This window comes from Theobroma cacao, chromosome 4, assembly GCF_053813885.1.
Source record: "Theobroma cacao isolate CCN51 chromosome 4, ASM5381388v1, whole genome shotgun sequence".
Lineage (NCBI taxonomy): Eukaryota > Viridiplantae > Streptophyta > Magnoliopsida > Malvales > Malvaceae > Theobroma > Theobroma cacao.
In genome coordinates, this window is record NC_142642.1 from 35,321,174 (window position 1) to 35,334,189 (window position 13,016).

The 13,016-nt window shown below is 34.2% G+C and overlaps 2 protein-coding genes across 2 annotated transcripts; both read right to left on the reverse strand.

Moving 5' to 3' along the window:
• Positions 1-3,867: 3,867 nt before the first annotated feature.
• LOC18602715 (arginine decarboxylase-like) lies at positions 3,868-5,922 on the reverse strand. Its single transcript, XM_007034285.3, has one exon. The coding sequence runs from the start codon at positions 5,920-5,922 to the stop codon at positions 3,967-3,969; it is 1,956 nt and encodes a 651-aa protein (XP_007034347.3). The 3' UTR covers positions 3,868-3,966.
• A 1,084-nt stretch (positions 5,923-7,006) lies between these two features.
• Positions 7,007-11,278, reverse strand: LOC18602716 (ER lumen protein-retaining receptor). Its single transcript, XM_007034286.3, has 6 exons — positions 10,904-11,278; positions 9,305-9,570; positions 8,962-9,077; positions 7,659-7,732; positions 7,434-7,497; positions 7,007-7,349 (listed from the first exon to the last, which is right to left on the reverse strand). Exons 1-6 carry the CDS (start codon positions 10,992-10,994, stop codon positions 7,313-7,315), a joined length of 648 nt encoding a protein of 215 aa, XP_007034348.2. The 5' UTR covers positions 10,995-11,278; the 3' UTR covers positions 7,007-7,312.
• Positions 11,279-13,016: the final 1,738 nt, after the last annotated feature.

Sequence of the window (13,016 nt, forward strand, 5' to 3'; positions counted from 1 at the left end):
TATTTGTATGTGATCTAACCTTCAGAATTGTTAATGGGTAGACAAAAGTCTTGGCCAAGGCAACCAATCACAAAACTTAACCGCGTTCATTGAGGTTCACTTGTTAGAAATCCAAAATAAAATGTCAGTTTCCCAAGGAAATATCTGGGATGCAGTAGGCAACTCAGATACAACAAGAGAGAGCCCCATCTCCTAGAGCAGAATGTTGTTTAAGCTTAAGCCTTAGTTGCACCAAACTTCATCCAAGGAACAACAATTTATTGTAAGCAGCAAGCAATCGCAGGGGACGCAATTAGACAAGACCCTTAGCCAGTCCCCATGATCCTTATGCGTGGACTTACTCCTATGGCTTAATTCCCACATAAATTACAGTTAAAACCTCAGAGACATTATTTTTGATATTAGGCTATAAGGCTATTGGAAAGAACTTGTTTGCAATAGCTTTGGCAAACAGACACATTGTTAGCAGTACTATTTAAAAGCAAGCAATCACATTAATACAGCTAAATAAGACTACTTGAATAATCTCTAGTTTCATAGATGAAGTTCATACCAATTATCATTGAAATAAAACTAAGCAAACAGTGCTACAAAATATAACAAGAATGTTTGCATTGGTTTCTCCAGCTGACACAATGAAAGACCAAAAGTTTCACGGATGGGATGAGGCTTTTCTTTTTTCTAATAGTATCGATACCTTGCGTAAATCATAGAAAATGAGTTCTGGAAGTAATCTCATCTTACCTAGGTAAGTCTTGGACTGAGCCTCTTCAAAGAGTAGGTTAAATTAAAATACAATTTAACATTCCACCACCACACAAGTACAGCATTTGTTGTTTGAAACTTTGGCATTAGAAGTCTTAGTGTCAGATAACCTCATAACCACCTCCATCCACATGCACCATGGCATCATTTCACCTCCAACTTCCAATCCAAGCTGCACATGCAGGATTCATTCAACATCAAGGAAAATTACACTAACATACACAACCATAAGACGATATAACGAGTTCCAGATAATACAATAACGTTAGCAATTGGAAAGGCTGAATCTCAAGGCCAAAAGGAAGGCCAGCTGCACCCAACCCTCTTCGATCAAATGTTACAGTAAAAGCAAATAAACATGGCTCTGATAACGATCATTTTAATGATTAAGAGACAATATACTAGCCTTTATAGAATTGGCAGAAGAATTGAAGAATGAAATTAAAAGAGGAGCCCCTATAAACCTAGTCCAGGGAACTTATGGCGTATTAGGTACAGAAAATTAAGGTTCAGAACACTAGAATGAGGTAGAGAAAATATGAAACCTATGTAGTTTCTCAAGATGGCATACTTCTTTAAACTTGTTTAACATTCAAGGGTTTTTTTTTTTTTACAATCATTCATGTTTCATTGAAGTTTTGAGATGTCAGCGGATCTTTTTCACACACATTTCACCACCATCAAGAGGGAAACCTCATGGAAATTTTGAAGCAGGCATATTAAAGAAAATTATTACTAGGATATATTAAACTTCTTATAATGTGATTCTTATCAACAGGACATTCACTTGTCAAAAATTTCTGGAGTCTTATCATCAGCAAACGGACAACCATCGATCAAAAATTGAACGGTGTTATAAGTCAAAAAATAACGACGGCAGTAAGCAGTCAAAAGCTTCTTTATTTTCGTGCCACGTCTGATCTTGACATGCACTTCATTTCCATCCTACAATCATAACAGGGTATGAGTCAAGGGGGACCAGGAGGGAGGTGAAGGCAGAGTTAAAACTGAATAAGTCTGAATTCACACAGATATATTTATCATTCACAAGCACTGGTGGAGAGAAACATTACTAGAGGAAGTTGCCTACAAATGACGCTTCTTGCGAAGGAGTGAAAAAAACAAACTGGAAATCTGACCATTTCGCTGCAACATTAGGAAAGATAACATTAATAAAAGCAGACGACATTCTTTTAGTGCATTTATATTCACTATGCTCTCTTAGTACTTAAGAATGATCCAATCGTTGCTGAGAATCAAAATTTGTATAATTGCCCAAAATCTAATTGCAAGGCCCAGCTCCACTCCGAATCCTCTAGGAGACGCAAAATAATGAACAGAAAAGCAGACAAAGCAATTTTTGGACAACGATGAAACAAAATGAGTCTATTGAGAAGTAAACCTTGGCCTAAAATTTAAGAAGTAGTTTTCACGAATGTTAAAGGCACAAAAGTGTAAAACCTCTCATTGGCAATGACTTGAAAGAGAATAAGAGATAGTTAAATCAAATTATTAGCGTCCAGATTTATGCGTGCTGAAGTTTAATCCATAAACAGCGTGCACCAATTTTGGATAATTCTGGATCAAAATCATATTTGGTTACATCCAAGCCTAAAATCCTAGACAACTCATATCTCTCCAGGAATCTAGAACCTCCCTCGATGTTCCAATTAAGAATCACCTATTTCACCCATGGCTTTTTTTTTTATTTTTTATCTTTAGTAATAAGAGAAGACCCACAAATTCATTTCAGTGAAAAAGATTGCTCCTGTAATCACGCAGCGTTACCAGCGGACGAGAACTGCTTCAGGCAAATGTAAACAGCCTCATCAAGCTTCAACGCATCTATATTCGGCACCATCAAACTAATCAGAAAATAGTGATGAAAAGAGAGAGCAATGGACCTGGCTTATGACAATGAGACAGATGCTGGAAGATTGATCACCAGCCTTGTTAGACGCCATTTTCTTTCCTCGGAAACCTTACCTAGCTACAAACCAACACCCTAACAGAGTTTCTTTCCCCATCAAATACAGGTATACTATATGGCCCTTTTTTCTCTCCTTGGAAAATGCAAAAGCTGCAACTTTTCGAGGCCATCCAAAACTTTTTCACAAAAAAGGATTGGTCTTTTCGTCACACTGGAGACCGTTCACATCTTTCATATTTAAAGCAGGACACGTCAATGCAAACCTTTGTAGATTCTAAAGTATGTTTTACTTGCTGGTTTGGTCTTTGTCTTTTGAACACGCATATGATACTCTTCCTGGTTCCTACCTCGAACTGATCAGCGGTTCTCCTTTTATTCCCTGCTTAGAAACCTGATACATTTATTTTAGGATTACGAAATTCAGCTGTACTGCTTTCATCCACGTGTAAAATTCATCTAAGCTTGGTCCAGCCACATGTAAGTTACGGACGCAAATATCATATAGCATAAAGCATTAAAATTTTAAATTATCTGTTTATTTGAAAAAGAATTAGGGAAAAATTGAATTCACTTTATGATTTAATTATTTTAAAAATTTACTATTAAATAATCATAGAATAAATTGATAGATTTAATTAAATTACGATTATCAAAATTACACTAAAAAAATAAAATATTCATAAATTTAAATACGTAATCTTTCAAAGATGAAATTTATAAATGTTCAAATATTGGTGACATATAGAAATAATCGAACCAATCATTATAAAAATATTTTACAATTTAATGATTATTTTTACGAGATTATGATTATAACTAAAAATTTTAATTCTAGGCAATGATTTTGATACATCACAAATTATATTTATGAAAAGAATTACAAAACAAATCAATTAATTAAATAAAAAAAATAAAATTGAATTAAGTCCATATTTTAAGTAAAGTTTCAAATCCTCCTCATTCAAAATAAGAAGGCAAATCAAGTATGAATTTTCTTCATTTAGATAAGAAATTTTCTAATCTAATTTGTGAACATAAAAATACATACACTTACTAGTAAAACATTAAAACATACCGCTCTGATTGTAAAATGGGAATGATTTTATACAACATAAAATTACCCGTTTATTCAATGAGCTAACTGCCAAAAAAAGGTATTTGAGTAAGAAGCTGTTCAGGCACCTGAAATTGTCACAAAATAATAGGGATTCTTGTTAATACATGCCAAAACAATAAACTCGAAGAGTTGCTACTGACAGCAATTAACTAGATCAGCTGCAAGAAGAGCCCCTGGTTAGGTAAGGCATGTTGCTGAAGATGCCTGCCAGAACAGACTGAAACATTCCATCTGCGGTGCCATTGACCTGACCAAGCGCCTTAATCCGTTGCTTAAGCTCCTTGAAGATAGCCTCGGGCTCATGTTGCATTGTTCGAAGAACATCTCTGCAAGACTGCCCTGGCGTAGCCATTGTCACTATAAACCCCTCCGGCTCGCTACTTTGTGATGACACCTGAACCACGCTGGGACTGCCAAGCAAATTGTGAGATCCACCAAGTGCCTCCTCATAAGCCCCTCCCAAGAACATCCCCAGGTAATATTGCCCTCCGCTGGACTCCCTGTGATCATGCAGTGGCAAGCTCGATTCACCACCAATGAATCTATCAATCTTTCCATCACTATCACAAGTTAGATCTAATAAAATCCCCTTAACTGTTGGCTTTTGATCGAGGCGATGAATCGGAACTATAGGGTACATCTGCCCTATAGCCCAAAAGTCCGGTACAGAATTGAAGATTGAAAGATTCACTAGGTAAGTATGAATTGGTTCAGAAGCACCTGTTGCCTTGGAGACCATATCATATAACTCATCGACAATGGCAAGCTGTTCAATATTCAGGGAACCTTCCTTGAACTGATCCAAGCAATACTGCTTCAGCTTATTAGCATAGTGCAGACAGGCGGTATGTTCACCTTTAATTACTGCAGCAGACAAATTTGAGTAGTCTGCACGAGCATCCTCAGTTAACCCTTCAACAAAATGCTGCAATCCTTCAGGATTGAGACCTGGGGAATCCGATACACTGGAAGAAATGGCTTCAAAAATCACAATCGAGTGGTAGGAGACAATAGCTCTACCACTTTCACTGCAGATCACTGGATGCTTAACAGATTTGCTATCACATACTTGTTGAATGACTTGGACAACGGTTGAAGCATACTCTTCGAGCCCATAACCAACTGAAACATCAGAGTTACTCGATTTTGATCCATCATAATCAATGCCAAGACCACCTCCAACGTCAATGAACTGCAAACATGCCCCAAGACGAACCAATTCACAATAGATTTGAGTGGCCTCACCTATGCCATCTGCTAACATTGTGATTGAAGGAATCTGAGATCCAATATGGAAATGCAGCAAAATTAGGCAATTCAGCATCCCTGCTTTTTCAAGCTTCTTCACCACACTTAAAATTTGCCTTGGTGTTAGTCCAAACTTCCCTCTCTCACCAGAAGTTGATCCGAAGTGACCACCATGCTTTGTTCTTAGCTTTGCTCGCAAACCAAAAACGGGGGATACACAAAGTTTTGTACTTAAATCAATAACTAAATCTAGCTCTTCCACTTGCTCAAGAACAACCACTACGTTAAAAGCAAGCTTTCTTGCGATCAAAGCAAGTAAAATATAATCCTTATCCTTAAAGCCATTGCAAATTAAAAGAGCTTCCGGATGTCCTTTACATAAACAATTCATTGCCAGTAGGAGCTCAGGCTTGGAACCAACTTCCAAGCCAAATCGAAAAGGGAATCCAAATCTCACAATATCTTCCACAATAAACCTGTTCTGGTTACTTTTCACAGGATAAACACCTTGATAACGAGACCCATAGTTCCAAGAGCAGATGGCAGACTCGAAAGCGGATTGAAGGGACTCCAGGCGGTTCTTCAAAACATCAGACAGCCGAATTATCAGAGGAAGTTGTAGTCCGAGGCCACCTGACGATCTGTGGTCCGAAACTTTCTTCACCACCTTCAGCAAATCAATCTCCTTGTGAGTCGATGAGGAGTTCAGGCCTTTCGGACGGATAGAAATGTTGCCAGATGAGTTCACTGAGAAGTATGGAGCACCCCATTTTTCAATCTTGTAAAGAAGCGATGAGAAAGATGGAAACCAACGGGAACAATCCATTGGATTGGAGCTTGGCTTGGCTTGAAGTTGTTGCATGTTCCAAACTTATGGTTTATAAAGATACGTAGCAGACCTTGAGATTTGACTGAGAATGCTTTCTGGAAATTAGTATTACAATTAACCCTGAGAAAATTTGAAGAGACAAAAGTTCCAAAGACAATTTACTTTAGAGCAAACTGTAGATAACCACTAAAATTAGTCAGATTCTTTGACCCAAAAAAATCAATCAATTGCATCCTATAAGGTAACATTTTTTTCATTTCAGTTAAAATGTTTTAAAGGTTATCATAGTATTAACCATTTTAGAATCATCATTCGATTATATCATGAAATTATTATATGAGATTTACGTAAATTTATATAATAAATTTTTATTAAATTATCAATTATCTATTATATATGATTCATATATGAAATTTATATAACACATGGAGATAACTTAAGTTGGAAAAAAATACTTAAATAGTTGGGTTTCATTAGCTCACGTATTGATTGGCATCTCCCATTTGATTGTTGACAGCTACTAGCATTTTCTTTGGGGTTTTTTTCCCATTTTGTTTCTCATCTCAGTTCAGGTTACTCGCTGGTCTTGTTCTAATTTTTCTTTCTCTGTGTTGATTTTTGTCCAGTTTTTAATTTATTTCCTTTTCTTAATTTGTTTCTCTTTTGGATATCAGCTCCTCTGGTTTCATTGCTCGTTGTCTGACTAATTTTATTTCCATCTCAGGCTGATTATGGGAATTATTTACTGGCCATATGTAGCAATCATGGCATTGGTCAAATACTTAACTCATGACATTGGGAGAATCACAAATACAACTCACATTTTAAAAGTTCTTCCTTTAAAATCTATGGAAAACTGGCTGGAACCTTCAATTTTCTTCGTAATGCTGAGGTATTATGACATCTTTTTTACCATAACTTCTTCCTTTTCCATGTAATGGCCTGAAAGTTAAAATATTTGAGCTTGAAATCTCTTCATAAATTAATGATTGAAATGCACAAGTGATGCTTGTCAAGTGAAAGTGATTATCACAGCCAAAGGAATTTTCTTTCTTCATTTGTCCTTCTGAGATGAATGATGCGGTTGAATGTTGCACCCAAAAAGAACACAAACATATAATAAATCAGTAGTCCACATGCACAACCATTTGAATAATCTCAAAATTTTTTACATTACAAAGAATCCACAGTATGGTAATGTGGGTAAAATTACTTATCCAATTAGCTTTTATATAAAGAATACGCACTACAATCTCTAAAGGGATATCGTATTTAGGGTATTAAACCAAGTTTTGTTGCTTACAAGTTTGCAAAAAGTACCCCAAAACATGGGGGCAAATTAACGAATGCCAAGCACCGAATAATCAATCAGACCAGCTTACATCTATGCATGCTACTTACAAACTTGCACCGGTAAAAAGTCTTAAGCTGGTAATTGGAGCTTCACATTGTTCTTCCAGCTGCAGCCACAGAAAGATAATCAGATTCTTTCCAATCATCAACATAAGTGTGAAGCATTTTTTCAGAGTGATTGAGGTGCTTACCTCTGGAAGTAATAGTAGAAGAAATCAGCATAAAGCAATGTCTGGACAAGCCCCGCTATCCAAGCTGCAAGAGAGCATATAGACAACGTGTTAGAAATAAAACATAAAATATCCCAAACACATGCAAAGTGGTACATCACAATCATTCTTCATACACCAAGGCCTTATGGGCACTGACATGTGGTGAGAAGAAGGGGAGGCACAGAGAGAGAGAGAGAATCATACTTATCCAGTGGACAAAGTGCTCTTCAGTAAAGTACCGATAAATCCAGTTCAATATGTAGAATGCTCGGTATGCACTGCAATAAAAGGAATTATATTAGTCTTTAACCAACAATAAACCATCAAGATGTTACATGACATATAAAGACAAAATAGATATATACATATCAAGGTACTAAAGTGAGGCAATATGAAATTTTCCATTGGATTCATTCTGCACTATAATCTTGAAGTTTAAGGCATGAACTGAAAATCAAAACATAAACCAACAATGATTGTGAAAAGAGATGAAACCAACAGTAGTTTGGTTAATGGTGTGTCAAAGATAAGATTGCAAAAAGAGATGAAACCAAAGGCAGTTTGGTTATTGGTGTGTCAAAAATAATATTGCAAAAACTTGTCAAATGATGAGTGCAAAAGTTTGTAACAAGCTTGCTAACCCAACCCCAACCCTCTTCAAAAAAAGAAAAAACAAAAACAAATAAACAAACAGAAGTACTAAATGCTAAAGGTATTTGAAATTTTGAAATCAACATTGCTCCTAATATTTCAGTCCTTAGAGAAGCAAACTTCTTCAGTCTAAAAGCTTGTATTAAAATCCCCTTGTCAATTCTCATCCCAGCCTCATCCCTGTATATTCTACTTAACCCTTTTTGCCTTCTCCTAAAACTTAATGGAGCCTAAGGTAGCAGATCATGGCCATTTTCTTAGCAAACTCCACAGAACATTTCTTTTGTAATTCAAGATGTTGAACAAACTGATTTCTTTAACTCTTCTTTACTCCCACTCATGCTTACCGCAGCAGGAGGACAAAATCAAATCAATCTCCTACAAGATATAGGGAGCTCCTCACTTTTGGTTTGCCTTCCTTCACAACTTAATACAACTGCTAAAAATCTTATAAGGGTTTAATCTTGTCTCATTTCCTAACTCATGGCAGCAGCAGATATAGATATACAGGAAACAGTGTTCAAGAATACACAGTGAGAAGAAAGCACCAAACAAATATAATATAAGAAATAAAAGTTGTACTTGCAAGATATCAAGCATAGGTAATCACATTTCAAAACTAAAACTTCAGTCCAACATAAAACCATATCAGCTATTCCTGAAAAGAAAATCAGTGGCAACCAAGGGAAAATATGATATCAACTCTGTTTAGATTTTTTTTTTTTTTTTGCTAAATTTAACACAAAAGGAGGCAACATTATATGGAAATGAAAGCCAGGAAGTAAGGGTCCTTCATGAAACTTAATAAAATTATGGCAAACTTGAAACTGATTAGGATCTAAGAGAGGAAGTTTACCCAAGGAGAAACACATATTGTCCAGTCAAGTTGTCAATATTTCTAGTCCTTTGCAACAATACAAGCTGAGGAAGTATTGCAACAGCTTCCAAATATAAGGAAAATGTCCACATTACCTGCTCAAGCAATGTTTTTAAGACAAATATCAATTTATGAAAATATATATTCTGTAAGATAACAGAACCTGATAATTTCTCAATGAATAATTAATATAAACATAAACAGTGTAACATAGCTTCTAAGTTAACTATAATAGATTAACATACAAAATCATGATTGTAATGACTACATGGAAATAAAACACACAGTTATATCGAACAAATAAATAGAAAGATGTTGATACCTCCCTAAAGGTGAACTTCTCATTTATAATAAGGGCCAGAATTAGGCAAGGTAGCATAAGGAAATAATGGCGAAATGTATCCTGGTCCTTATCATAAGATCTACGAACTATCTTGTGACGTCGCATGTACCATACAATTGAGAAAGAGCTCCCCAGGAATATTAGCTTCATAATCGTGTTATAAAGCGAGATGTAATTAGTGAATATGTCCAAGTAGCGAGTAGCAAAGACAATAGCATAGAGTTCCTGAGTCTTCAGGGAAATGCCTGCAGAAAAGTTAGAAAGTCATATCATACATAAAAGACTCAGAGGCAGAAAACAGCTCATGAGACATGACTTGGAGAGAACTGAACGTAGTATGCAGAGACACAATAGCACAATGGCACAATGGAGCCATGTAAGCACAGAATAGGACAGGAAAAGATGAGGCCCAATGGGAATCTTGCCTGAGTTAAATCAAATGCAGTAGCATGCCTATGAATGAATACAAGTAATGATTTAGGATCCCTACTATTTGAGTTTCATCACATGCTATACTTTTTCCATGATACTGTCATGGCCGAGATGCTCTCTATGCATATGTAATTTAATAAGCAGAAGCTGCAAAACACTCCATCATAATGTGATAGAACCTCAATCATTTAAGCATACGGTCACTCAATCTTGGCAAGCTTTTGCTCACTACATTTTCAATTGATAGCATCTCCAACTTCTCTTAGTGACTGCCTAGACTTCCAACAAGTAAAGGGCTTTAGCCAACCATGACTCCTCCAATCACCCCACCCCAAAGTAACATTTTAAAACAGAAAAAGAAAATCTCCCCCTAAGCTAGTTGTCTAAAACAGAATAATCATTCTGGCCAAGCAACTCTAAAGTTAGGTGACATTGCCACCCCAGATCAATTCCCCCAGGGCTGAGGGCTCAGCTACAGTTACAGTTACAGTTTTAGGCCCTCATCATAAACAGTTTTTATCATGTTTGTCTCAAAATCAAACATAGGCCACGAAGACATAACAACAACTAGCCTACAATATAATCCTACAAAACATAATCATTTTTTTTATCTTCATAAAACCTCCCAGTCAAAAGATGTTCGAATAGCAAATTTCAGACCCCTTTAGATTTATTGCTACAAATTGAAGGAAAATTAGCAAATATAAGATGCCATAACTCTCACAAATCCACCTAATAGAAACCCTTTTCTCTCAGCATCATCACTAAATCCAACAACAAAATAGAAGCACTATATAACGTCCTAGCTGATCATGCTTCCTAGCTTCTAAATTTCAAACATAAATACATACACATTTAAATTATCAAAAACCCATTTAGAAGAAGTACAGAAATTTGCATCCAACAATAAACAAAAATGTCACATTTTTCTATTAAGCTACACTTCCACATTTCACATAATTCCAGTTTAGGTTATCAATAAAACGTACAATAATCAAACAAAGTAATAAATTAACAAAACCCACATTCAATACAGCCTAAAAACCTAATTTTATTATTCTTAAGCAGTAAATCATTAAACAAATACAAAATAAAATAAAATGAACCGGGAAGAAAATAAAGCAAACATTTGAAAAGTGCACGTACCAGCACAAGATTTGATGGTGTGGATCTTGAGAAGCAAAACAAGAACACTGAATAAATGGGTCATGTCCCCTGCTAATCTGAATATATTCATTTTCTTTTTTCGTTTCTGAAACTTTCCCAAAAGATATGTGAAAATTCCCAAAAAAAAAGGAAATTGATGGCTTTTTTTCTATTTTTTTTAGTATAAGGATCAACCGGAAAAGTTTATTTTTCGAGGAAAGATTTAGTAGATCTCCGATTGATCCAAAAGAAAAACGGCTAATTTCTTCTTCTTTTTTCTCTGTCTCTTTTGGGATTTTTCTTTGTCTTGTTTTGTTTGTTTTCAGGGAATTATTTATTCCTTTCCTTTCCTTTCCATTCCGAGAACACAGGAAAAAGAGAGGAAAAAATGGGGAAATATTTTATTTTTATGCTATTGAGTAATGGGCCTATATTTGGGTGTTGGGCTCATTAAAATCTTTTTGTGGACAAGCTCATGGATGGGCCCAGTTTTGGGTCTGTGTCCTGCCCATTCTACATGTTGGATCTATGGAGAATACTTAGATCGGGCCTTGTCCAAAATATAACAGTTTTGAGTTTTCACAAGAAAAATATTGTGTCAAAAATTGGCCTAATTTGATAAATAATTAAAATAAAATGATGTACCTAAGAAAAAAAAGTGTAATATAATAGGCATAATATACAAAAAAAACCCATAAACTATTCAAGAAAATTCAAATAAATTTTTATATTTTTATTACATTTAATAAAACCCTTATGCTTTTATTTTGAGCTAAATAAATCTTTATATTTTTTATTTTAAGTCAAATAAACCCTTATGATTAATTATTAGCTTAATCAAAAGATCATTTGTTATTATATGTCACGTGATGCTGACATGGTATGTTAAAATATCATAATTAATTATGATGTGGCATACTAATATATCATAATTGATAATTAAATGATATGTTAATTTGACATAATAATATGATCATATAATATTTTTTGCCTTTTACATTAATGTCATATCAATGTCACGTGGATATAAAATGACAACTAGCATTTTTACTAATGATAATTAGCTAATAATTAATAATATGAGCTTATTTGGTCCAAAATAAAAGTACGAGAACTTAATTAAATATATTAAAAAAATAAAAATTTATTTAAATATTCTTGAATAATTTATGAACTTATTTGAACATTATGCCAATATAATATCTTAGGAGCTTTTGAGAGAGAATTGGTACATACAAAGAGACTTTGAACTTGGCTTTGTAATAATGAGTAAAGGTTGGAGCAACTAATTAATAGCTTAATATTACATAATTTTTTTATTTTTTTATTTAAAAAAAATAAAAATTATTTTTTACTATGTTCAATCAAGTTTTTATATTTTTATTTTTAATCAAATAAGTTTTTATAATAAACAATTGATTAATTGTTATTGATCAAAATGTCATTTATCATTTTATGTCACATGTTATTAATGTGGCATGTTGACATTTCAAAATATATGATGATATGTTATATATTATGTAATACATTGACATGATCACATGACATTTTTATTTTATACATTAATGTTGTGTAGATATAAAATGATAAATGCCATTTTGGGTGGTAACAATAAATGTCATTTTGAGTAGAAATAGTTAGTCAACTGTTAGTTATAAAGACATTTATTTGATTTAAAATAAAAATATAAGAATTTAATTGAATTTTACTAAATAATTTAGGGGTCTTTTAAAAGTTTTTTTATTCTAAAGTTATCCCTTTTTTTTTTTTGCTAGAATGATATTATTCATCTCGTAGATTCACTATTTCTAATAATCTAAAATGTCAAAGAAAACAAAATAAGAGTAAATATTTTTAAAAAGATGGAAAGCACTAAGGAAGAGACAGAAGGTTCTTAATTATATTGTTGCCATAAAATGTTGGGATCGTCTAGGTGAATACAGACAACAAATGTTCTTCAATTGCCCATTTTTCACCGCAACTATGAATGAATTTACAAACTATATAGTTTGTGGTAATCAAGGCCATATATATAAGATCGATAACATCAAAGGAATATCCCAACGAAAGACTTGAAGTTCCAATCAAAGGAGCTTTAATTCAAAGGCAAGCC

Coding starts and splice junctions, on each gene's coding strand:
- LOC18602715 (XM_007034285.3), bottom strand. CDS start 5,922: ATGCAACAACTTCAAGCCAAGCCAAGCTCCAATCCAATGGATTGTTCC.
- LOC18602716 (XM_007034286.3), bottom strand. CDS start 10,994: ATGAATATATTCAGATTAGCAGGGGACATGACCCATTTATTCAGTGTT. Junction 9,078..9,304: donor AGAAGTTCACCTTTAGGGAG/GTATCAACATCT, acceptor TTGCTTGAGCAG/GTAATGTGGACATTTTCCTT. Junction 7,733..8,961: donor CAATATGTGTTTCTCCTTGG/GTAAACTTCCTC, acceptor CTTTTATTGCAG/TGCATACCGAGCATTCTACA.